The 23,494-nt window shown below is 47.1% G+C and overlaps 1 protein-coding gene across 6 annotated transcripts in view; it reads right to left on the reverse strand.

Annotated features, from left to right (window-relative positions):
• sowah (ankyrin repeat domain family member sosondowah) overlaps window positions 1–23,494 on the reverse strand; it is a 107,428-nt gene that overhangs the window by 17,392 nt on the left and 66,542 nt on the right. For 4 of the 6 annotated variants that reach the window (XR_003389208.1, XM_018024970.2, XM_018024969.2 and 1 more), the window contains 3 exons: window positions 1,744–1,748; window positions 590–688; window positions 255–260 (listed from right to left, as the gene is read on the reverse strand). Coding sequence is in view for 5 of the 6 variants with exons in the window: in XM_018024970.2 (XP_017880459.2) it covers window positions 255–260; window positions 590–688; window positions 1,744–1,748 (110 nt within the window). In the remaining variant the exon portion in view is untranslated. The remainder of the gene's footprint in view (window positions 1–254; window positions 261–589; window positions 689–1,743; window positions 1,749–23,494) is intronic. The other 2 variants (XM_026813658.1, XM_026813657.1) reach the window with 1 other exon arrangement.

Here is a 23,494-nt window from a genome sequence, read left to right on the forward strand (position 1 = left end):
GGAAAAATCGAAAATTTTTTTTTTCGCGGAATTTCGACAAATACTTCGAATATAAGTTGTAGGTGATACTATTACCTATGAAAAATTTGAAATCACTATAATTTTAGATTTTTAATAGTAATAGGAATCTGTAATAACAAATTCAACATGCCAGCATTGTTTAAGTGTATAGCCTATACATCCTTAAAGTAATGAACGGAACGAATCCTCACTTTGTATTTGAGTATTTAATTAAATCTTTTATTAAAACTTACCCCGTTCTGTAGGCGATGCATTTGCAGAATATCCGGAAATGGAATCAGAAAATTAGGATATTAATATTGATTTCAAGATCCATTGAAAAGATATAAAATATTTAAATGAATAAAGCGTTCAGATATTACGCGGGTCACAAATATTCGCGATGCCTGTCTTATTGTAGTCTAATGTCCTTAAAAATATACTTTGTTGATGCACTTATTATTTTATCGCGACGACATTGTTAGAACAAATAGTACGAGCGGATTAAGAAATATTAATTCATAGTAAAATGTCTAAGATTGAAGTAATAAAAAATTCGAGATTACGAAAACTTAGAAATGTCACTTACCGTAGTCTCGTTCACGCTTTTGATGTAATCCTTGTACGTGCCCGCAATCAGTTTCACGATGTTCTCGTCGCCGTGTTTGGCCGCCCAGTGCAAAGCCGTCTGAAACAGCACCGCGAAGAACAACGTGAAATAAAAAATCGTTATTATTCTGTGTAACACTATGAAATCCACGGATCGTAAAAGTGAAACGAAGACGTGTAAAATGGGTGAGAAAGAACGGGAGGTAGGAGGAAGAGGAAGAAGACTGTAAAAATACGCGAGCAGGGAAATTTACGGGCGAGCGTCACGAATATTTCGGAAAAATCGCGACCGGTGGCCCGCGTTGTAGACACGACGCGAGCAGCTGTAGCGTATTTTCAGCTACCGATGAAATATTCGCGAATTAAGCAACGGCACCCGGTCGCGCCGCGTCGTGCGGGGAACGAGCTGGATGAATGGCGACGTCGGACAGCACTCGAGAGAGAGGAGAAGGAGGTGGAGCACTTTGAGAGCAGTCGATCACCGCCGAGGAACTCACCACCGGAGAGGACGGAGAACGACGACGAAACTTGCCTCATGAAAGGCCACATTCGCCGTCGTCGAATAATAATAGCTACGATTAAACTATTTGATAGATACATATAAAATATCCTTTTCTCAGCTTTCTAATCTGTCCAGTTAGAGTCATTCATTATTTAATTTATTGTAACGTTGTATAGACTTTGATCAGAAAATTCGCTAGGGAAGTTACTTAACATCAGAACAAGAAGTTGTACCTATATTTTTCACAATGACAATGATTTATTTTTTTAGGGGGATGTAAATGGAATTAGTAAACGCGATCACTTAGGACGTTGTGTGTGTTAAAATAATTAGCGAGTAAAATGTAAAGAGGTGAATTTTAAATAAGAAATAACAGGCGAGTTTAGCGAAATGCGTTTTAGCGATGAATAATGTCCGAGCTAGCTTGTTTTGACATCGAGTCGTTTAAATGACCCGGCTATTTCCATATAGCGGGTCTATCCCACTTGCGGATTATTTTGTGAGTATATACATTATTATTATTATTCTTTGCAAGTTAGCCATGACAGCTCGTAAATTCAATACCTCCGGACACAGATTTCGCGAAAAACGCGCGGACATTTGTGCGCAATTCATTCGTAAACAGATGAAACATAGCTGCGATGTTTCGAGAGTAGTTTCTTTTGCAGACTTTCTATATCGCGACGATGAAACAAGGATAAAAAAACGAAATCTTTTTATAGGATTTTCATATATTTATCCTCATTTACGTATGATAGAGTGACGAAATACTTAAAGCTGACACTAGGATGTCAAAAAATGTTAATCGCGGTTCTTTGAGTTTGAGGAAGGAAAACCGAAAAGAAAGCCGTGAAACTGAAAAGCTGCAACAGCCGAAAAAAGAAGAAAAGAAACAAGATGTCCGTCGGCTAACAGCCAGAAAGAACCAGGATTATGGTCGAGCGTATGGTAGGATGGCGAGATCCGCTAAGAGAGAAATATACGACCCGCGTCGGGGATATACTAAGCAAACGGCCTCGGTGCTCCCGGGTACGCATGCATTTTAATTCCGTCAAGTCCGCGTCCCGTGGGTAGATTAAAAATAGTGCCCAGATTCGCGGGTGGACGTCACGGAAACTCGTGGATGACCGTCCTCCACCTGATCCAGAGCGAGAGAGGAAGAAGGAAAGAGAGAGCGTAGAGCCACCGGGTCCCGGACCGTCTGCACCGGTACCAGAGACAACTTGCAGGCCACCTCATTAGTGGCGGAAAAACTCATCCTAACGAGGCTACGTACCTAATGACGAGAACCACGCGCGCGCGGTCTTTTTCGTGTACGTACGCCTATTTACTCAGCCCGCGTATTGGTACGTATCCGTGTGTCCACGGTGGGTCATCCTACGTTCCGCGTTTCAGTTTGTGTGCGGCCACGTGTGGGGTGCACCTTGTGCGCCCTATATGTGCGCTGACTTCACCGGCAAATTAACGAGCGACGCACAGAGAGGATATACGACCTCCCGTTTGATATTAGAGGCACGTGGCGCCAATACCGTTGTTCAACCAGGAACCACTCTCCGATGGAAATCTGTGGTCATTACTGCGTGGTAAATACCGATCGGAGAAACGTTGGATAGCGAACGATTTATGTTTGATTTACGGATTAATTTGTCTTGTGCGAAATAATTATTCTATTCACCGGTCGTAATGGTAACCAGTCGTTTCCCAGGAATTACTTTTCTCGCAAATGAAGCTGATGGAAGTCAGCGAACAACAGCGGTAACATCGTCACAGCGACTCAGATTCGCGGAAGAAGGCGCAATGAATCTCATTTACGCGAAACCGAGGTAAAGGAGGCTGCGAGCACGCAAATCAAGATTAGGATCAAAACCAGGTGCGACAGACGAATGATCAGCGGCGGAGGAGCGTGTACGCAGGGCTCTCGTCTAATACGGTCAGCCGTGGAATAGGTGTTCAAGAACACAGGGGGTGAAAATTACATGCGCGGGGAGCGAAATGAATTTTTACGCCGGAGCAAGAGGGTTGCAGCTAGAAGCCAGAGCGCGTATCTCCACGCAGTGCCGTATTATAACGTCGCGTCTACTTGCAGCCTGCTTAACGAAGTTTTATGAACCGCGATAGCGCCATACCTGCGCCGTCGCGTCGCGTCGTCGTCCCGTGGACTCTTTGGCGCTCCTTAATTTGTGAACGTTGGCGCGCGGACTTCGCAACAGGCAGAACGCGCACACAGTGTCTGTCGGCTGTGCCGCGAAAGAATGGTATGTCGGCCGACAACGTGATATATCTTCGGCCCCGGGTGCCCTGGGCCTTCGTCGCACGGGGCTGTACTCGTATACACAGTAGCTTCGTCGTCTTCACGCTCTTTACTACCGATTCCCGCCACGTAAATGTATTCCCTCTTCCCCCGGTTTTCAACGGCTACCTCGTCATGCGTGAGAACGCTCGCGTCGATGTTTGACCCTCTCCAGGAATCTCGAGGCGATTTACCTTTGTTCCGCGACCTAGCGTCAGCCTCCGGTGTATTTTCTTCCTGTTCTGTTATCTGTTCGATTAACACAAGTTCTACGTCTGAGCAGTAGATCGATTTTGTGCAAAACGTAGCAAGTTCAGACAACCGGCGAAGTATTCTGCGTTGACGCGATTCGCCGATATCATAATCAAATCTCTGGGTTGGAATTAATTAGTGTATTCCGCGGTCGGTCTCCGTCGGTAACGGGCAAAGGGACGGATGCCGCGCCGGTTTTCGTGTATGCGCGCGGAAACTATGTTGCCGTGAGTATATAGTTGTCTCTCCTCTCGTGGGTACTGATTAAGCTAACCGGAGGACCGCTCGGAGGCACGGCGAGAGCGGCACAGAGCGGAGAAGAGAAAGAGGGGTTTGCAACAGCAGCAACGGCAGCAGCAGCAACAACGGCAGCCAGCTACCGCGGGGCTCTGATGTATGCGAGCGATACAGATATCTCCGGGAAGGAATTTGCGTTGAATTAGCGTATAATCGGCGGGCCGATCTGCTCATACGGAATCCCGCGGCCCCGCTTACACGTGTCCCGAGAGCTGTATTCTCTGCGCGAACACAATATTTAGTGGCCGTCTCCTTTAGCCCGTGGCCCCTTTTACCTCCCTTCGGCTCCCGTGGGACCCCGTCGCCGGCTGGTATGCGGACTCCCCTTAAAATCCGCGGCCCGATCCCCGGGCCCGAATATTTGCCGCGTTCTCGCGAACCCCTGCGCTCCCCGAGTTTCATCAATCGCGGACGAGCCGCTGATTAAAGCGCCATTATCGGATGCGATCGACCGGAGTTTCTCCATATTAAGTCGCGGTTCGGAGGCTTCGGATTGTTCAGACGCGGCACCGTACGCGGTTTTCGGCTCGAACGGATCTCGAGTCGCGAGGTACACGCACGCAGAGGATCGTCGGGCCGCTGGAGAAGAGACGCGACGCGACGCGGTTTCGCCCGCGGCATCCGGGGACCGCGTAATTGGATCCTTGTTAAACGGGACGACCCGAGGGAACTTCGGAGCGAACGTGACTATCTCCTCTCTTCTCTCTGCTTCTCGATGTTCGAGAAATTTTCTATTTGACGGTTGAAGAACGCATGATTTAATGTACCGCGGTTCCGCTGTTGAACAAACTTTACAACAACGACGTAGCTTTGTGCAGAGAAGTTACCACAACCCGTTTCTTCTTGGTAAAAGTTTCAACAAGTTATATTAATTCAACTGCAGAGGTATTTTACGTGAAACGTATTACCATAAACGTATCTGTGGTATAATTATTCACAGACTGAAAATAGATGCCTGGATCGTCGAAAGCAGTCGCGGATTAAAAAACCTTAGCGACTTTGTTGGGATTTCGGAGATCATAGAATGTCCGTTTCCACGAACTCGTCCCACGATTACCCTTTTGAGATTCAAGATGCCTGGAGACCACGACGCATAAATATGATCGCGACCGATCAAGATACAAATTGACGAAGTAGTATCGTGTCCGGTCGATCGAGAGGGGACGCACGGGTCTCATTCGCGAATAATCGGGCCCGTGGATGTCTCTGTTTCCTTGGAATCGTTCGTAGTATAAGTAGATTCCCCGGCCCTAGGAACCTCAGGGGTCTTAACTGCCCCGTTCATCTCTGGACGTCTAGCGAGCGGGGGCAGGAAGCCGGCCGGCCGGCTCTCTCGTGGTCGCTCGCGGTGGGTCCCAGATCCTGGCGGCGATTCGATCTCTCGAAAACCGATTCTGGGAAATCGAAGGGAGACGTCGGGCGCGTGTCTTCCTCCTCGGCGAAGGTGGAGGAACAAAACCATCGAGAATGAAAGAGAGGAGAGGAGAGAGGTAACGAGCCTCCAGTCACGTGTACGGCGTCGGGCGTCAAGATGTCAGATCTATCGGCGCGTGCTCAGTGGCGCGTGTCCTCGCCTGTTGATCAGCCCCGACACGTCTATGCTCGACGCGTACCCATCGGCTAGGCCCAAAGATCGAGTCTATTAGTCACGATTTCCCCTTTCCTCACCGGAACTGCAATACAAATTCTATTACTTCATTTGGCTTTCGCTCCCTTTGACGTTTTAGTTCAACATTCAATAACCGAACTTATTTGTCAATTTATGAACAGTACATGAGATTCTTAGAAAATGTGAATAAGCACTGCATAATAAAATTGGGTTCCCTTTTTTTAAATAAAGAAATCTGATTCCCATACTTCCTAAGATAATAACCGTATAGTTGGCGAGATTGAAGAAAAACGGGACGGGGGTGAACAATATTTCTTTCTCGCGCCGCGGTACACAGCCTGAGTACGGGTGTAGCCGCTGTTGTTACGTCGCCTCGCGGGCCTCTCTCGTGGCCGTTGTTCGCTCAGGGGAAATGTCCGGGTAAGAGTGTTTTATTTCCTGCAATTGCGTCAAGGAGGTGTGTTGGTTGTAACATAAAAAGAAGAAGTGGCGTGCCACCAGGAAGTTTCGTGGCCCGCGCCAAGGATACACGGACAGACACACAGGATGCGGGAGGTGTCATTAGCATAGCGCGGAAGAGCCATGCTTTATGATTTATTCGGGCTCCCGTTCTTGTTAAGTCCGTTCTTTTCACTCGTAATTCCAGTTGCACGCCGGGTAAACACGACCCCGGCCGCAATCCGTACCTACGTACGTATGTAGATCTATCCGACAGACGGAGAAAAAAACGGAATTCACTTTCGTCCGCGGATGCGTATCTCCAGATATCTGTACATCCTGGCGAGCCAAGGTAATATTTAACACGGTTCAGCCCGACTTCGATCCCAGCGTCACCGTCTGACTCACCACGGTGTCCAGTATTTATGCAAATGATTACCTGCTGAGATTGACACTTAACGACAAGATACATAACTGTAATAACGATAATCTTGTCATTCGATTGAACGGGGTTGATGGTAATCGATGATACGTTTAAATGATTTTCGAGCTTCTTGCGACATTCGAAACAGCTCGGGGCGAACCGTTCACCGCGGACGGCCGAAGGAACGATACGCACTGATTGCTGGAAATGGGACACTCGATTGTTCCAGCAGCAGCCCCCGCTGGCCACTCGGCTCGATAGCATTCTCTTTTACACCGCAATCACAATGTTATCCGGGCGCTGTCGAGCCTACAATTTCAATCCGGCGCGGCGCGATTGAAACACCACTTCCTAGATCGGGGAAATAATAAGAGATACCGTGCAACGTGCGGCTCGTGCAAACGAGGTGTAACCGAAATCACTTGAGGCATCCGCTCAAACGAGCTGTGACTGTGCTAAGAGATTTTTATCCCAGGTCTCTTTTTAACTCTCCAGCCCCGATCGCTGTTCGAGATATCGAGCGATATTGTATCCGTGATTTATTCATACTACGATATTTAATGTTAAAACCACGTGCCTTTGACCGGTCTGATTGAACCGTCGACGAATTCTCACATGGGAAATTTATCCTACGTACAAATGGCATTTAATCGTATAAGGCGAGTCAGCGAGAACTGCCATGTGACATAGTAATTTAAATCTGTAAACCTTGAAGAAAATCTAGAAACTGTACAAAATGGGCTGGCTCTGCTAATTACTTCCATGGAAGTAAGAACCATTAACATTCGCGATGCAATTAGGAAAGCGAGAAGCCTAACGAGAAGCACAATTGCATGTAAAAATCTTGGAGTTCCTTCGGCGGCGTCTTCGTGTCGCAGGTGGCTTCGCCGAGCCACGACGACGCGACAAGGTATCGCCATCAGCCGCTAGTCCATTAACTAGAGAAAACGAGTTGTTGACTCGGTTCGACGAGCATCGACACGATTTCGCCGAGCGGCCGACCGAACGGAGAACGAATACACGCGTCTCTTACACGTGCAACCGTGGGAGACCGGAAGTCGAGGATCGACACCAGTTACCGCAGGAAGATGCTCGCCATCTTGGCTACTGAACGACCTATTTGCGGCTTTCGATTGACAGTCGTGCTACATAATCCTTCCACTCTCGATAATTACTTATCCCGTTCATTCCTCATTTTGCGGATGAAACGGACAATTCTGGGAATGTAACATTTTCAAATAGAAAACGGTATAGAACCATTTCCGTTTCTATTCTCTTTCTCAAACGGAATCGCGACGTCGACGAATTTCACGCGAGGGAAAACACCGATATTGAAAACCATCGGACGTACGCCGTGGCTGCTTGTTAATCTGGCATCGATTCGCGGCAGGAAGCGTGGTAGGCGATAGCCTGGCAACGAGCCCAGGATTCTTCCAGGACGTGGTATCGATATCCTGGTGTCTGGTGGTTTGCCGGATCACGCGGCTCGCGTACCTGGCGAACGGAGAGCCACGTCCTCCTGGAACCGGAGTTTAAACGATTAACGTGGGCGGTTCGCCGCGAATAATCGATGTCCCCTCGATGTCCTCAAGCGCACGGCAAAGTTCTCCGGATTTGGCGCGGTATTTCACCGGGGATTACGCGGCTTACGTTTTCGTTCGATCCAAACGCCTTCCACCATCCTCTTTCGCCATCGGGAATTATCGGTCGCGTGCTGATTATATTTCTCCTCCTGTTCTCTGGCTAACTTTTTTCCCCTCGATGCGTATTCCACGTGGACACTATGTGTGCGTCTGTGTAACTGTGTTTGCCTTGATCCTTTTTTATCGTTTACATTCGGTCCGAGGACTGGCTTTTTCAAACGAGTCGCTTTGTGTCTTTATCGACCATGCGTCTGTCGAATGATAGATAACTGAAACTGATCCAAGAGATAATAACTGAAGTGCTCTCGTTCAAGAATGAATATCGCCCCAGCGATTGTCATTGATAATTGAATCGAAGTTATCGCTGTACCTTAAATTCGAATTCGTAAAATTATTTCGTCGGTCTAAACTCTGAACGCTAAGGCGACTGGATCTAATTTTGGCGTGCATTCGGAGAAACGCCAGAAGGTTTCCTTTAAAGTATCTCGTCAACGCCGCGCGAAGGCGATCTGTCGTCCGTACAAATTGCTCAGCCGATGCCAACTGAGCTGGTACGACATGAATCAACCTTGCTGCGACGAGGATCGCGATTTATACGAAACGGGTGTCGCGGCGAAAATAGGGGAAAGTTACCGAATTTGGATCGGTAGATTCAAACGTCTCGTTACGTGTGTTCGAACCGAGATCTGCGTTTTGTTCGAACAAATTCATGCACTATTTCTCATCTATTCACTGTCGTCTAAAGCGATTTCCAATCAAAGTTACATTTTTCATAACATTAACGATCATTCTACATAACGGAATGAACAGTGACACAGGAAGAGATTGATCGAGGAAAATCGGACACCGTCGCTCGATCGCAGATGCGGAATTTCTCGAGTGTCCCGAGTCGGATCGTAGGTGGGACGGGGGTGCTGGTGCAAGGGTAAGCCGCTTTGCGAACGAGCGGAATCGCAGTGCAGACGAAGGAGGAAGGGAGTAAGCGATTAGGTAAACCCGGGATTAGTTGGATGGCTGGTAGCTCCCTTCGTTTCGGATCGGAATCTGCCGTCCGCCTCCACGTAGTCTCCCATTGGTCTAGGAGAGGACGACGCGCAGAGGAGAGAGCAAGAGGGAGCGAGTTCGATTGCCACCACTAATAATGCTACCCTGATTTACATGATTGGATTGGCGTTGCGAAATTGAAACTGCTGCCTGCCATCGGCCTCTCCTATACCTTGTATCGGCATGCAAATGCTGGAAATTAGCTGGACCACTGGATATTGAACGACGCTAGGTGCTTGTTCAAGAACCGAATTATACCGCTCGTCCGTCCGAGGAACGCTTAGTTCTAAATAAGAGGTAGGACATTCGCATTCTTCCCTGTTTACCCAATTATTTTTATACAACTATGCCGAACTTTTAAGCTGATTACATCTATTTAAGCTGATTAATCTAGCTATCGCGAAATATGTAAATTCAGAATAAAACATTGAATCTCCGCCGAACTAAAAAGCCACGCGGCTCATAAATAATAGAATTGACTAGCGAAGATTTACGTCGTATACCCGCAGGACACCATGTATCATTTCTCAGTGCGTGCACCTTCTGCCGCCATTTAACCACCGATGAAAAGGATTTCGCGTGTCCGCGGATATCCCGGTGGAAAAATCCTGCCTTTGTTCCTACCCTGTTCCCGGTCGCGTACATTTCTATTTTCCCCGTACGCGGCACGCTATGGACCGGCGGCGGATGATCTAGAGTCTAGACGCGAGGCAAGGAACATCCACCGGAAAAATGCCAGCGGGACGATCTCAGCTCCGCGCGTCGGAATGATATTGAATCGTTCCCTCGTGTCGGACGTCGAGGGCAACCACCAATATATTTCATAGACGGATACAACAAAAGGACACAGTTTCCTCGGGGAAGAGGCCTCCTCCGGGCGGCCGAGAGATTAGTATGCTCGTATCTGCATGCCGCAAGATCGTATCTGCCACGACTGCGGTCCTTTGTGGGGTTTTTGTTTGCGTTGCGTACCTACGTATTTATGTGACCGTCCACCCTCCCTCTTTCTTTTCCTCCTCCGCCATCGCCAACGCTGCTGCGCCGTCATACCTCTTCCTGTACCTTCCTCTTCGTCTACTTCACCTCGCCTCCGCTCGGCGCATAACCGCGAGGACTTGTCCCTCTTCGGGGACGGTTCCGAATGATTTGCTTTGTCCCGTCTCGGTCTCGCGCGCCTTACTTTTTCTACGGCCGTTTTTACGCATCGCCGAATCCGCGAAATGTATTTTCCATTCGTTTGAAAGCGTATGGACAGTGTTAGTTCTCAATCGAATTCATGTTAAAGCGTAGAGTTTTGAAACTAGTTTCGAAGGATGAATTCGGATTGTCAAACTACGTGCACGGTGACTGATTGCTAAATTTTAATTGAAGATAGTCCAAACGTCGGTCAATTAGAAGAAGCCGAGACGGCCGCAAACGACCGGCAGCATCCGTCGCATCGCCTTGGCGCGGTCCTAATCCCCCCTGTGTACCAATTACCTCGTCCATTTTGGCTACAGTTCATGCAAATTGGATTTCGGTTGCAGAAGACAGAGGAGAAGCAAGGGTCTCTTGCCTGGTTGACCACCGGGATCGGGGCTTCGCCCGTACTGGCGAGGATAAATGCGTCGTGTGCCCGGAAATGGTCGTTTTCTTCGAAATCGTTCAACCTCTGTATTTCGTGAATGGTCGAACGACCTGGAAGAAAACCGTTGCGCAAAATTGGTCTAATCGGTGAACGACGCAGCGGACAATTGTGAAACGGGTCTCCCCGCGATGAGAAGGAGATCGGTCGTATCGTTGTCATCGAGACGACGACAATGAAAGTTGATCTAGCATGATCGAGGTCGTTTCTCGTGATCGGTCAGCGATACGGAGACCGCCAACTGGCGGAAGAAACTTTTCATCGATACTCGACGGTCGGAAGAAAGCAGAACGATTACAGAACTCAATGGCCCCTGGTCCACTCTAGGCAATTCGACTCACGTCAGTTTCCTTTTCGATCTGGCCGAACTTTCTTTCCTTATTCCTAAACAGATCTCGAATTTGTTTGGCTGTAGAACTTCAAAGACAAACGCGTGCAAGCAGAGAAATATGCCTTTAAATAGACTTATTGTCATTTGTTAATAAAAGCGGCTCAATATTTAAAAGCAGGTTCTTGAAACAGATTGAGAAGTACGTAGGCTCATATTGAAGTAACGTTGACAAATATCTATAATTCAGTTTAAATCCGGTTTTAATCGACTGTCTCTCAAAAACTGGCGCCTCTATTTTGCTAAAAAGTCGAGAGGGATAACACCGTTCACCATGGGAAACGTCGATGATCGTTCGTATCGCTGGGAAAGGAAAAGAACCATTATGTAAAGATGAACTTTTTGTGGCAATCTCTGCGTCAATTAAATTACCGCGATGCGTCCGGGCCCCTGAGGTTCGATCGAGCGCTCGCTCGGGTACCGTGCGGATAAAGTGCATCGTGCGAGTGAGAATCGTTCCCACGAGAAACGTATTAAAGATATATAGGCGCCCTCGCTCGAGAAAACTTAAATTGGCTGTAATGTAACGCGGCGCGAGCGGCGAAATAACGCGCTGGCAATTTGCGGCCGAAAAATTCTGGAAAATATCTCGCCGGGAAAACTTCAACGGTTTCACTATAAGCGTAACTCTCGTAATGAAGCAATCGATTATCCTTGAGAATTGAAGAACTTCGTATAACGAGTACGATTTTTTAACATAAACCCAGATTCAAGGTAAACGCGTCTGTTCCGAGAATGAATTATAAAGATTGTTTAAAGTTCGACCTTGACGTTAAGAACGCAATAGTAATTGCCGACAATTTACTGCAGGTAAATTGTGTTACCACGCGTTCGATGGCATTTTTATTTGTGTCTTGCACACGGCGCGAGTATGTTTTACCGAAACGTTCGATTTCAAAAACCTCGAGGGAGGTCATTGCTCGTTAACATTCTCAGCTCATCGGCGGGCTCTCGGAAGTGCTATCCGGGCGGTCGAAAAGCTGCGTTTGACCGGCGGCTGCATACAAAAGTGAAAACTCCGAAAAAGCCAGGAAATCGATGGTATCGCGGCTGTCTCTGCACGCACTCATCGCCGACCGCGTTGTCTTTAACGAATAATGGCCGCGGTTGAATCACGCCTGGTTGATTAGTAGTCGTTCGCCATAGGGGTTTCGTGTCGAGCCAGCGAGATGACGAGGCCGATGACGCGCGATCAAACGCGTCTTCCCTCTTTTCTGTCGCCAGCTCGCGCGCCGTGAATTCTATTTATTTCGAGACGCAGGTGGGCGCACCACTCGCATACGCAACCGTGTCGTTTAAACGCAATTACCTTGCTGCCGTGCAGACGTGCGTGAAATCTCAATTTCCACCCGCGTGTCGTCGAGACCGAACGGAGGAACGCGTTCTCTCTCGCGGTCGCGATTCCACGAGGATTCCTGTCTTTTTAGTCTCGGCCGGACGAAGCAGGCGAGACACGATGACAATGTTAATACACAATGTGACACGGGATACTGAAAAGGGAGGATCCTTAGGGAGGGTTCTCGGTTTCAATAGGTATGACAGACTTGTCAAAACTGTGGCTTATGCTCGTCAGAGTACTGAAAGGGGTTGTACTTCCTGGAAACGAGAACCGCCTACAGACGTTTCGCCTTCTAACTCAGACACCCGAATACTTTATTTAAAAATCGAATGCCCGCAATCGTCTATGTCCACTCGATTCTCCTACGACGCGTAAAAGGATGTTTGCTCACGAGGCGGAGATTGAAACTAGTCGATGTATTAGATACTTAGCGCACGGTAGTCGCGGGTACGTTAAACTCGCGGCAATTCCCAGGACTACCGTGGGCGCTGGGTAGAAGCGTTTATAGAAAATCGACGCGGTAATCGAAGGGAAGGTATACGCGGAAGAACGCGAAGGAGTGTGTCGGGAGGAGAGGCGGACTCGTGTGTAACAGGAACAGCACACGAGCGGCCGCGAGGGGTCAGCTACAGATTTTTGCGGGCAGCTCGAGCAGCGTTGGGCAGCTGGCGTGCGGTCAGCCGCTCTGCCCGCAGCGCGTCGGTCGTGCATCACCGGCCACCGTATTAACCCCAAGCCCCGACGTACTCGGCCGGCACCGCAGGCCGCAGAATCCGCGGTCCATGGTGTCCCATGCCTCCATTTCTCACTCTCATTCGCCGTCTCTCTCCTTCTACCCACCGGCACCACCATATCGGCCATAATTGTTCACGGTTCCTCGCGCTCCATCGCTTCCCGCTTTCTCTCTGTTCCTCGCGAAACGTTCCTCTAATAACCCCAGACCATTCGATGCGCTTTCCTCCACGCGTTCATTGGTTAACGAACGTTTAACGCTGGATACGGGAAAACGGTCTCGGGCGCAGTAAATGGTGGGTATTTAATGCGGCGATGCTCGGATATCCTGCGGTTTATATCGTTCTTACCGGATGTACCGATCGGACCAACCACCCGCACCTGGCCAATTGTCGGCTGATTTATTCCTTCCAAACAGGTGTTATCTTTTCAGAGTTAAGAATTCTTCAAACTACTATCAGTTAAGTGATCTTAAAAATTTGTCTCAAGCTGTACACTGTATTAATTAAATATCTCAAATTATTACCAAACATATAATCGACTATAGTTCAGAAACGATATAAATCGCATGACAAGTCGAACAAGTAAATAACATCAAACGTATATTTCAGATCGAGCGAAATGCATGTCGAACAACGGACCCAATACGCGTTTCAAGAGTAATCCTGAAACGCGGATGACGATATAGAGCGATGTGACGCGACGCGTAGTCCGAGTTCGAATTAATAAATCATATACAGACGAGAGACGTTTCCAAATGCGTGCATGTCGCTATACAAGCAATACCCCTGATAATGACAGGTTACGCGCGACGATACACGAACTTCGGTGTATGCCCGGGCTACCACGAAATGTCCCACGAAGTTAAGTACCCGTGGAACAAGTCCGGCCGTTTGCTCCGTTATTAGCGCCGGTGCGGTAAGCCGATACGCGAAGACAGAAGGGAACTTGACTAATAGGAAAATCTATTGTATATAAACGAATGAGAAAATTCGTAAGTCAACGTAAATGCATGGCATATTTTATATTTTCTCTATAAGTTCCGATTAATTTGTAATAGTAAACCAAATGATAATTAAAAATTGTCTAAATGCTTTCTTAAATTTTAATCGGAATTTCCTTGGTAATTGGGAAAGCAGCATGAAGTCGCGGGTATCACATCGATACGCCGCGAAAACAGTAATGACGAACGTGGTACTCGGATCGGAACAGTTTTCGTTGGCTCTCCATTCGAGGATCGTAAGCACAGGTGGCCGGGAACGTCGATCGATCCACGACCGATACGATGGAGGAGGGAACAGCTAGCACGAGCTCATATCCCGTATAATGAGAGCGGCAGCAACATCAGACAGACCGCCACCGTAATTGAAACCTACTACGAGCTCCGACCGTTGCGCCGATTCTCCCGGTCCCGGTAAAAACGGAATCGGGAAACCGGACCAGAATTCTTGCGCGCCGGAATCGCCACGCGAGGCCCATTCAGATTTACGACTCGCGATCGATATATAAACTCACCCTCGATCGCCCGTAATTGGACGATTTAGTCTGAGATCGGGAAACGCCAAAACGACCGAGGTGCGCGTAGCGAAATGTTCTACCCACTTTACACGCGTAATTTCGACAATTTTATTTAATGATCCAGAAACGCGTGTAGACGTTGCAAGTGGCGAATTCATAAGTGGTACTATTAACTCCTTAAGGACATATTCCAATTTAGTTCCAGACACAAAGTAAAAGATCGAAGAGCAAGGAAAAGTTCGATTACTTACATACTGCGATGATCCATCATCCGTGTGTGAGAGGGCGACGTCCATGCATGCCGGAACGTCGAAGTAGCGTGAAACAAAAAACGCAGTGATATTAATGAGCGTTCATCATCGCGAGAGAGATATCGAGTCTTATGTAAAAAAGATGTTCGCGTAATCGGCTCGCGTGGTCGCGATTAAATGTCACGTCGTGCGAGTCTGGATCCGCGACGAACGTCGTTAGGGGTGAACGCTGAGGGGTCGCGAGGGCGAATAATCGTCGAGGGGGTTCGAGCGAACGATCGCTGACAGCCGGCAATCAAGTTTTACGCTGGCCCGACAATCGCCGGCGTATCTGCCAGCAAATACAGTATAACTCCTATTAACGTCCACTTTTTTTTCTTTACGACGAGCATGATACATATAGCGTGTAAGCGGCCACGAAACGCGCGTGGAAAACGTCCGGGGGAATTTCCAAGGCGAATCAGAGAGAGAGAGAGACTCGTGCGACGTCGGGCACGAGCCCCGATCCGTCCTGATCAACCGACACCCGTGATTTAATTGTCACTCAGCGGAGAAAGTTCTGCGCGGGTTTCCATAAGATTTTCTTTCGTTCTTAAAACCCAGTACGGAAAAGGGTTTCGTGCAACGATGACGAGTCAGGGATGCAATTATTTTTATCTCGACTCGGTGGCCCGTTTCCGTTTTATACGCGAAACGATGACGGAGAAGATAATACGGGTTCTTGAATTGTTTGCAAACTATTCTACCACTTGTGGTAACAAATGTACAAAAATGTAAATCACTGTTTCCCCATAAATATGTATGCAATACCGATTCCGTTAGAATTCCGTTAGGTAATAATCGGCGATGCGATACCGAGCCTGGCAATTATAAAACTGCTGTCGAGAACCGCCGCCGCCACCGCGAACACGTGTCCGGTCGCTGTCACCCCCGTCCTTCGATACGGGGAACGCGAAACGCGCGCGACAGCACGCAGCGCACGAACCTCTACGCTCGTCCCTGCGTGCGCCGCAACTTCTGAATAATTTGACATGTTGTCGTACACGTTATTATTCAGATAGACGTCGAGATACGCGAGCCACCGCTCCTGCGCGAATTAAGTTAGAGAACCCGACTAAAAGATCGTCCCATAAAATAAAGTTATTTAAACGTAAAACCATGACCTTCTACGATCGATCGCACTGATAGTTTTACGAACTAGTGAATATAATGAGTTACACGCAGAAACCGGATATAGTTAAATGTAGAATTTGTTGAGCAGATGCACCACGAATCCCGACGAATCCTTACGACCGAGTAGTAATATTATTTGTCATAACGGGCGACAGCTGCGAGCGTGAGTCAAGGTAGCAGAATGTCGATCAGGAATAAGTCGATGGTTATCTTGGCGGCTACTCTCGTAGAACGAAACAAAGTCGGACCCGATATCGCGGCACCGATCGAACGAAAGGATTTCGCTCGTCGCGGTCGTGCCGCGCGATCGATGGAAAAGTCATGATACAGGCATAGGCAGCGAGTTTTTGTATCGGGATTGACATTTAGATTGCGACGGCGCGCACGGATTGTCATGCAATCGGCGAGTCCCCTCTAATAGGCTCTATTAGCATGAAACGGTGTAATCGGCTCGCGTTCGCGTGTACACGATGAAAAAAAATTGTTCGCCTCTCCCTGTCTCTCTTATTGCGCGAGGTTAGAATAATACGGCCGGGTAATGTGCTAAACGTCTTCGAAGAGACGCGCATAATAAAGCCGGAGACCCGCGCGCACCTGCACGCTGCCACATCTAATTATTCCGCCGGTTTTTTAAGTCGCGGCGATTTATATCGAGCAATTAGGCCCCGACTGTAGCGCTAATTGGAGTGAGACCGCGTACGTGCACCGGGCCACGGGACTGATAAACGCTCCACCGACTATCTCGTTAGTAGTTTTCGCGTGGGGTCCGATGCCCCGTCGATCAACGAACGAATCACATCGGAGAAACCTCGTCTAATTGAACTCGATATCCAAGTTTCATGTATGATAAGTAAAAAGGAAAGTAAAAATTATACGATGTACGATAAAATTAAATTTGTTGAAAGACAAAATGAAATAATTGAAGAAACTGAAATTTTTAACTAAACCGAAGACAGGTTTTCGAAGAGGACGACTCGATGTGGGATGGAAGTTGGCGTTCCTCGTGCGAAGACATAAATTAAAATAGACCGAAATTCGTGCGGCAGTCATATCAATCAACGTCCGGTACGTATAGAAGGGAGGTGCAAAGGTGCCTCGTCATTAGCCAACAACGGGCCACTTTTCGGAGAACCCTCTGTGCCAGAAACAGGCAATTTACTTTCGCGAAACTGCTTCTAAACAGCTCTTCTTTCGACCGCATCACGAGACATTTCCTCACATCGTAGTTTATTAAAACGCTTTTACCGATTCCATACTCAAAATTGTACTGACTGCATAGATTAATTTTACTGTTTCCAATACCAGTTGAATTTATTGTATGTAGAATAGATTAGAATAGATTAAAAAGTGCAAACTAATATATTCTTCTGTTAAGCATGACAGATTAATATTTTAAATATCACTCAGGTAATTAAATATAATTTGTAATATACTTTAGGTGAGAACATAAGGAATACCTAAATTAAATTTTATTTCGTCTGGAGAAAAACAGTGGCGTCACAGGAAATGACAACCAGCCAGATTCTTAATTTCATATTAATGACATCGAAGCAATTAATCAACGCAAAATATATATTCATATTTTACTTTCATCGTAGTATAGGAAAACGAGAGAAAGTATAAGAGAGGTCCAGTCGTGGGGTACAGAAAGATCTCCCGTGGCAGATATAGCGCGTCGGCCCCTAAACATCTACCATTATATTAAATTGTGTATATTTCCCTTCATAATTACTCGAATTATACGCATTATGTAAATCGGTATGTTAATGCCCTGCCACCACCCTCCCTCCGCTCTCTTCCGCACATCCCCCTTCCCTTCTTCGCCGCCGCTATTCCTCGCGCGATTCTCGGAGAGGATTACAGCAATTTCGTTTAAGCGCGCGTTAAATGTTCCTTCATACGCTTTTTATTCAGCCGTGCATCCGGTTGCGCGAAGCCACGGTTCGGCCACGGGCTTTTCTAGATCGTGCCTCCTCTATTTACATAATATTCCTCGCAACGGAGATCCGTATCGAAGGTACAGAACGAGCGCTTTCGAGTAATAAATACGTCTCCACCACAATAAATTCTAAAATCGAAACACTAGACTCTGACAAAAATTAAGGTGCCTTATCACAGAAATTACTCTTTGTTTCCTACGCGTGCCAATACTTTTTTGACTATAAAATTTTCGTTATTTCTTTATAATTTTCGTGGTTATTGATATTGAGTAATGTACTTCGATATACAAGTAGTGTACGTTAAAAGACATACAATGATATATATGGTGTTAATAAAATACATCAACAAATAAAGATATTTACAAAAATGTGGGTGTGCCAATACTTATTTGATCCACTGTATTACAAATAAAAATGCTAAATAATGTAGTGACGATAGTTAAAAATCGACAAAACATTATTTATTCAGTTTTTTCTTTAGAGAAAATGTTTGTATTTCAAGCACACTTCGCGTTTCTTCTATTCTTATTCCCTCCGCGGTGCGTCGCGTTCGGCGCTACTCTATTTACATAATATTTCGCGAGATCGATATCGTGGCCAGAGATTGCGGCGAGTTAATAAGGCCCGTCGACGAAATTAGGAACCCGGAGCGATTCGCGCGCGCATGGAAGCGAAGAATGGGGTCCGACGCGCAAAATATCAACCGGCGATCGTCGAAGATACGCGCGATCTCCGTTATTAGCGATAGGCATCGATCCATAAAGCAAATCGACAACCACCGAAGGCATCCGGACCCTCGCGTCGCATTCGACGTGATACTCCGTGTTTTCGGCAAAACCGAAGCGCCGCACCGTCTCCGCGTTAATCCCCGGGTAATTTCGTGTAAACACGATGTCGTACAACGCTTTAAACTTTTCAGGTAGCATTACGCGAATCGCCGTTTTAAACCACTTCATGTGGCGAGGCGTATTTTTGAAAATGATCATGAACGTGTTGTTTTATGAGAGGCAGTTCACCGTTGATTAATAATATTCATGCTTCTGAGTGATACTTTCCATGTAGTACTACGTATGTACATCAACGTTGTCCCCTTTTCTTAATCGTATCTGAACATTCTGAAAATTGTTTAACATTCTTATAAATTTATAACGATAATCTACATGACTCGATACGGGACAGAACTGGACTAATCGAGGTTGCATCTTCTGTGGCAATTGATTGGCACGTCAAGAGGCGCGCCAAACCGGGAATCAAAAGACGATATTATTAACGACAAGATTTTCGCTTTTTTCCATGGAAAAGAGTGGACCGATTACCGAGCAATCCACGGTCTGATTACCGTCGCCAATTATCGAATGGACGATTCGATCGGGACCGGTGGTGGCAAACGATCCACGGCGGCTCTCAATCAACGCGGACGCCGCGCGGCGCCGTATATGTATAGTACGAAGGACGAGGACGCTGATCGACGACCAGCCGGATGACGATCGGCTGTAATTTCGATGATGATACGGAATTATCCAGTGCGAAGGGTTCCGTGCATCAGCCGAAGGTAGTTCGCGCCGCACCGGCTCGCTGGAGTCCGTGAACCTTTCCTTCGCACCCTTGATACGCGTTTAACAATGTTTCCCGTATACGTGGTGTATTTAAAAAGCCATTTATTGCGATTTCCAGTAACAGGAGAGAGTAAACTTATCCATATTTCAGTAAAATGGTTATTAATCAAGATTTATAGTTTGTTTGTAGGATACATTATTGATCTATTGGACTTTATTTATCAGAACATAAATCTCAAACCAAATGCTAGTAGTTTGTCATTTTAATCATCACTATTAATAATGATATTAATTTTTAATTTATATTGAAAGTAGAATGAAGTTATTCCTGTTTTTAATATTTAGTTGTTAGACGATAGATGTAGTTTGGTTACAATTTTGGCACACCACGTATACACGTCGATACTCGCAGAGTGGATAGACGACAGTGTGCGAGGCTTTATTACAAGCGCAGAAGGACGATCACGGATCCGCGGGCGAACTTCGTTACATGCCCGTGTGATTTTCCATGCAAATTGAGTTGTTCGCCTGTCATTATGCTAATCAGAGTAATGACGCGTCGTGTATAGTATGGCATACTATACGTATACGCAGGTTAATACAGCAGCTGTAATGAACCGCGGTATGCGTGTATCGGCGTTGGAGGTCCCCGTCCATCGTTCGGATCGTGACGCCGCGACGACGTTCCTCCGCATTTTTCGACCAAACACAGCTGGTTGAGACGAGCGTACATATTCGCCAATCACTGATTGCGTGTCACACCGCGTAAGTATATGCCTTAACAGTCTTATCCGATTTGAAATCGTTTGAAACGAACGAGGGGGAACAAAAACGAGTTAAGCGGCATCTGTCCTCTTAATTAGTTCGAAGAAGAACTGTTCCGCGAGGGAAAAAAGAATTGACGGTACGTTTGTTTCGAAAATGAGAATCGGGATGCAACGTGAACGCATTTCTTGTTGTATTAAACTGCAATTAAAGGCGAGTACGGAAGTCTGATTCGTACGAAACGAACGCGTACGAAGTAATCGCGCTATCGTCGGATTCTTTGAAAAAAATAACGAGCCAAGACGATGGTAATTACATATCGCGAACGATCGTAACAATTATTTCGTTAGCCCTCTGTATCGAAGAATAGCCTACCTTCTCTTATTTTCTCTTTTCAAAAATAACGAACATCCGAGGAATTAGCAGTAATAAAAATACATTCCATCTTTTCCGCTCGTTTCCATATCACGAGGACGCTAATTACTTCTTAAATTCATGCGATACTCGGAAGAGCTTTTATTGCACCGCGTATCCACGGAAACGGATGAGAATAGAATAAAAGTCCATAAATATAGCCACGTCCTTTATCATTTTTTTCATTCGTAGTCTCGAACATTTTTTTAAGAACGTACCTTTAGAACCCACGTGAGTCGATCTCCTATAATACTTTTCAGTCTGATCAATGTCGTAGATCGACTACTTGCTACCAATAGAGAAGATGCTTGAAACTGAAATTCGCTCATGTTGGTTCGATATTCAATGAATCTCTTTTCACGAAGCGAACAGCATCAACGGCCCGTTTTCTCACAAAGCGGCGATCGCCGTCACTCGACGCGACGGTGCATCGTGGGAGTGATCGCGGAAACGTCTGACGGCGCAGCGTGGCGGTTGCTGCCGCCACCTTACTCGCGTGCATAATGCATATCGCGTGACTCCGTCACGGATCCGGACAGTTACAACGTGTACACGCGTAACAATATCGCGTATCGGGGGAATCTCTCTCTTTCTCCCTCTCCCCTGCCTTTCCTCTTTCTTTCCTGTGTACGCGGGGCGTCTGGCATTTTAATCGAACACCGCGAGGGAGAAATGGAACGCGTATACCCGCGGTTAGGGCAGCGTAACGAACGCGGAGGGCCCTCTACGCGCAACAGTCCCATGGACTGCTCGCCACGCACCGTCGCCAAGGCTCCTGACGCCTGTCGCAATTAAAGACGCGTCGCGATTAACGCTATCCTTCGACGGATCTGTATTAATAACGACGCCGGTTTAACGGAACTCCCGCTGCCTTTTAACCCTCCGCGAGGAAATAGGGTGGGCTGCGGAACATCACTGACATTGACGGAGACGCGCGTTTCCTAGACTTTATCGCGTTACATCGTGCGTACGGGTTTCCTTCCGTTTCAAACGCCGCGTGTACATACGTACGAGTTGTACAATCATGTAACAACTTCTGTTAAGACAGTTTAACGCATACGGTGCATAACTATCGGCGAAAGGAATTCTGATCTGAATTCTTTATCAAACGTCGGTCTTTCTCGCGTGTGTTTAAATCGACGTTAATTAGGGAAGTAAGAGTCTCGTTATTTAATATCTGATTTGTGACTGGCGTTCGGAGAACGATCGAGGCCCTGGGAGCTCGCGAAGAAAAAATAATTGAAAAAACGGATTTCGAGACGAGAAAGGAAAAACTTGGAACCGCGCGCGGCACACCCGCTGTTTTACGAGCTGCGAGTTCAGAGCGCCGCGGCCAATTACACCTTCCACGGTTAGGCAGGTTCCTACGTCTTAACGGGCAGTTAGTGCCGCCATAAATGTCCCCGCTGCACGCTTTTAATTGTCCGCTTATAAACGCCGCTCGTGATACGTATTACAGAGAAACGGCAAAGTTGATACAGCCAGATCGTAACGGGCAAGAATGTTACTCGATTACCAGTCGCGTTTTAATATAGGGACATTATATGAAAAATAATTCTGCTGTTAAAACCCGTTCCGGTATCATTAAGACGATACGTCGTCCTGTTTTCGGATTGACGCGTCAATACACTTTCAGAATTTAATTAATAATTAATCAAGTCTAGTATAATTGAAGACTGCATCTTATACCACTGACTGAAAGCGTCGTTATCACCTCGCGAACCAATCGATTAACTTAATTATTCCTTTATTTTAACACTAACACGCCTCATTTCTTTAAGCCATTACAAAGATGGATGAAGTTGACAACGCATTCCTGCGAAACAGGCTGATCGATCAACCACGATCTTCGCGCTCCTCGTGGCATCCAACCAAGCGCTCCCAGCGGTGCGATCGAATACGCAATAAAAGAAAAGTTAACAGAGACATCGAGAACGGATCGGGGTTCATTAACATCTTCGCGAATTCGCGATCACGCCAATATATTTTAATTAAAGATTACCCTGTAAATATCGTTTTTTATCGTCGCCGTAAGTCACCGGCGAGCGGGCAACAACATTCGTTTTCAGGGATCGCGTGGGTGTGACATCACGGCCTCTCCGCCGTGGAGGGCCGAGACGGAGGACAGGAGGTTCAGGTGGCTCCGGGCCCGATAACTCCCTCGCCCCGAAATAGGAATAACTCTCGAGATTCGGTTATTAATTTCGTTTCGAGGCCCGACGGGGCGCTAGACGACCCCCTCGTGCGTGTCAGCCCGGGGTTGCCAGGCCCTTCCATCCGGACCGCGCCCTCGAGACTCCCTTGAGACAATGGCCGCCCGCGGTGCCCGATGTCTCCGACGACGTCCCGGGACCCCCGTCGGGTGGCCACGTATGCCCACAGTTTTAGTGCTATAGAGACGTCAGACATCCGTCCACCGTCATTTCGTATTCGTGCCTTCGGGCCCCGGGCCCTCGAGCCTCCCGCCCTCTCTCCCTGGCCAACGTTCGGTGATCGGCGATCCCGATCCTCCACTTGCAGACACGGGAAACAAGTATCGATATTGATCGCCGAAATCTTTGAATTTTCAGATACCGACCAGTAATTTGGTTCCCATAAATTTTTATCAAAGTCATAGATGCTAATCTGTACTTGTCAGATTCTACTAATTTTAGAAGGTACCAAGTATTTTTCCCAACACGTTAAG

The sequence above is a fragment of the Ceratina calcarata genome, unplaced genomic scaffold (genome assembly GCF_001652005.2).
Source record: "Ceratina calcarata isolate Rehan_Ccalc_2016 unplaced genomic scaffold, ASM165200v1 scaffold35, whole genome shotgun sequence".
Lineage (NCBI taxonomy): Eukaryota > Metazoa > Arthropoda > Insecta > Hymenoptera > Apidae > Ceratina > Ceratina calcarata.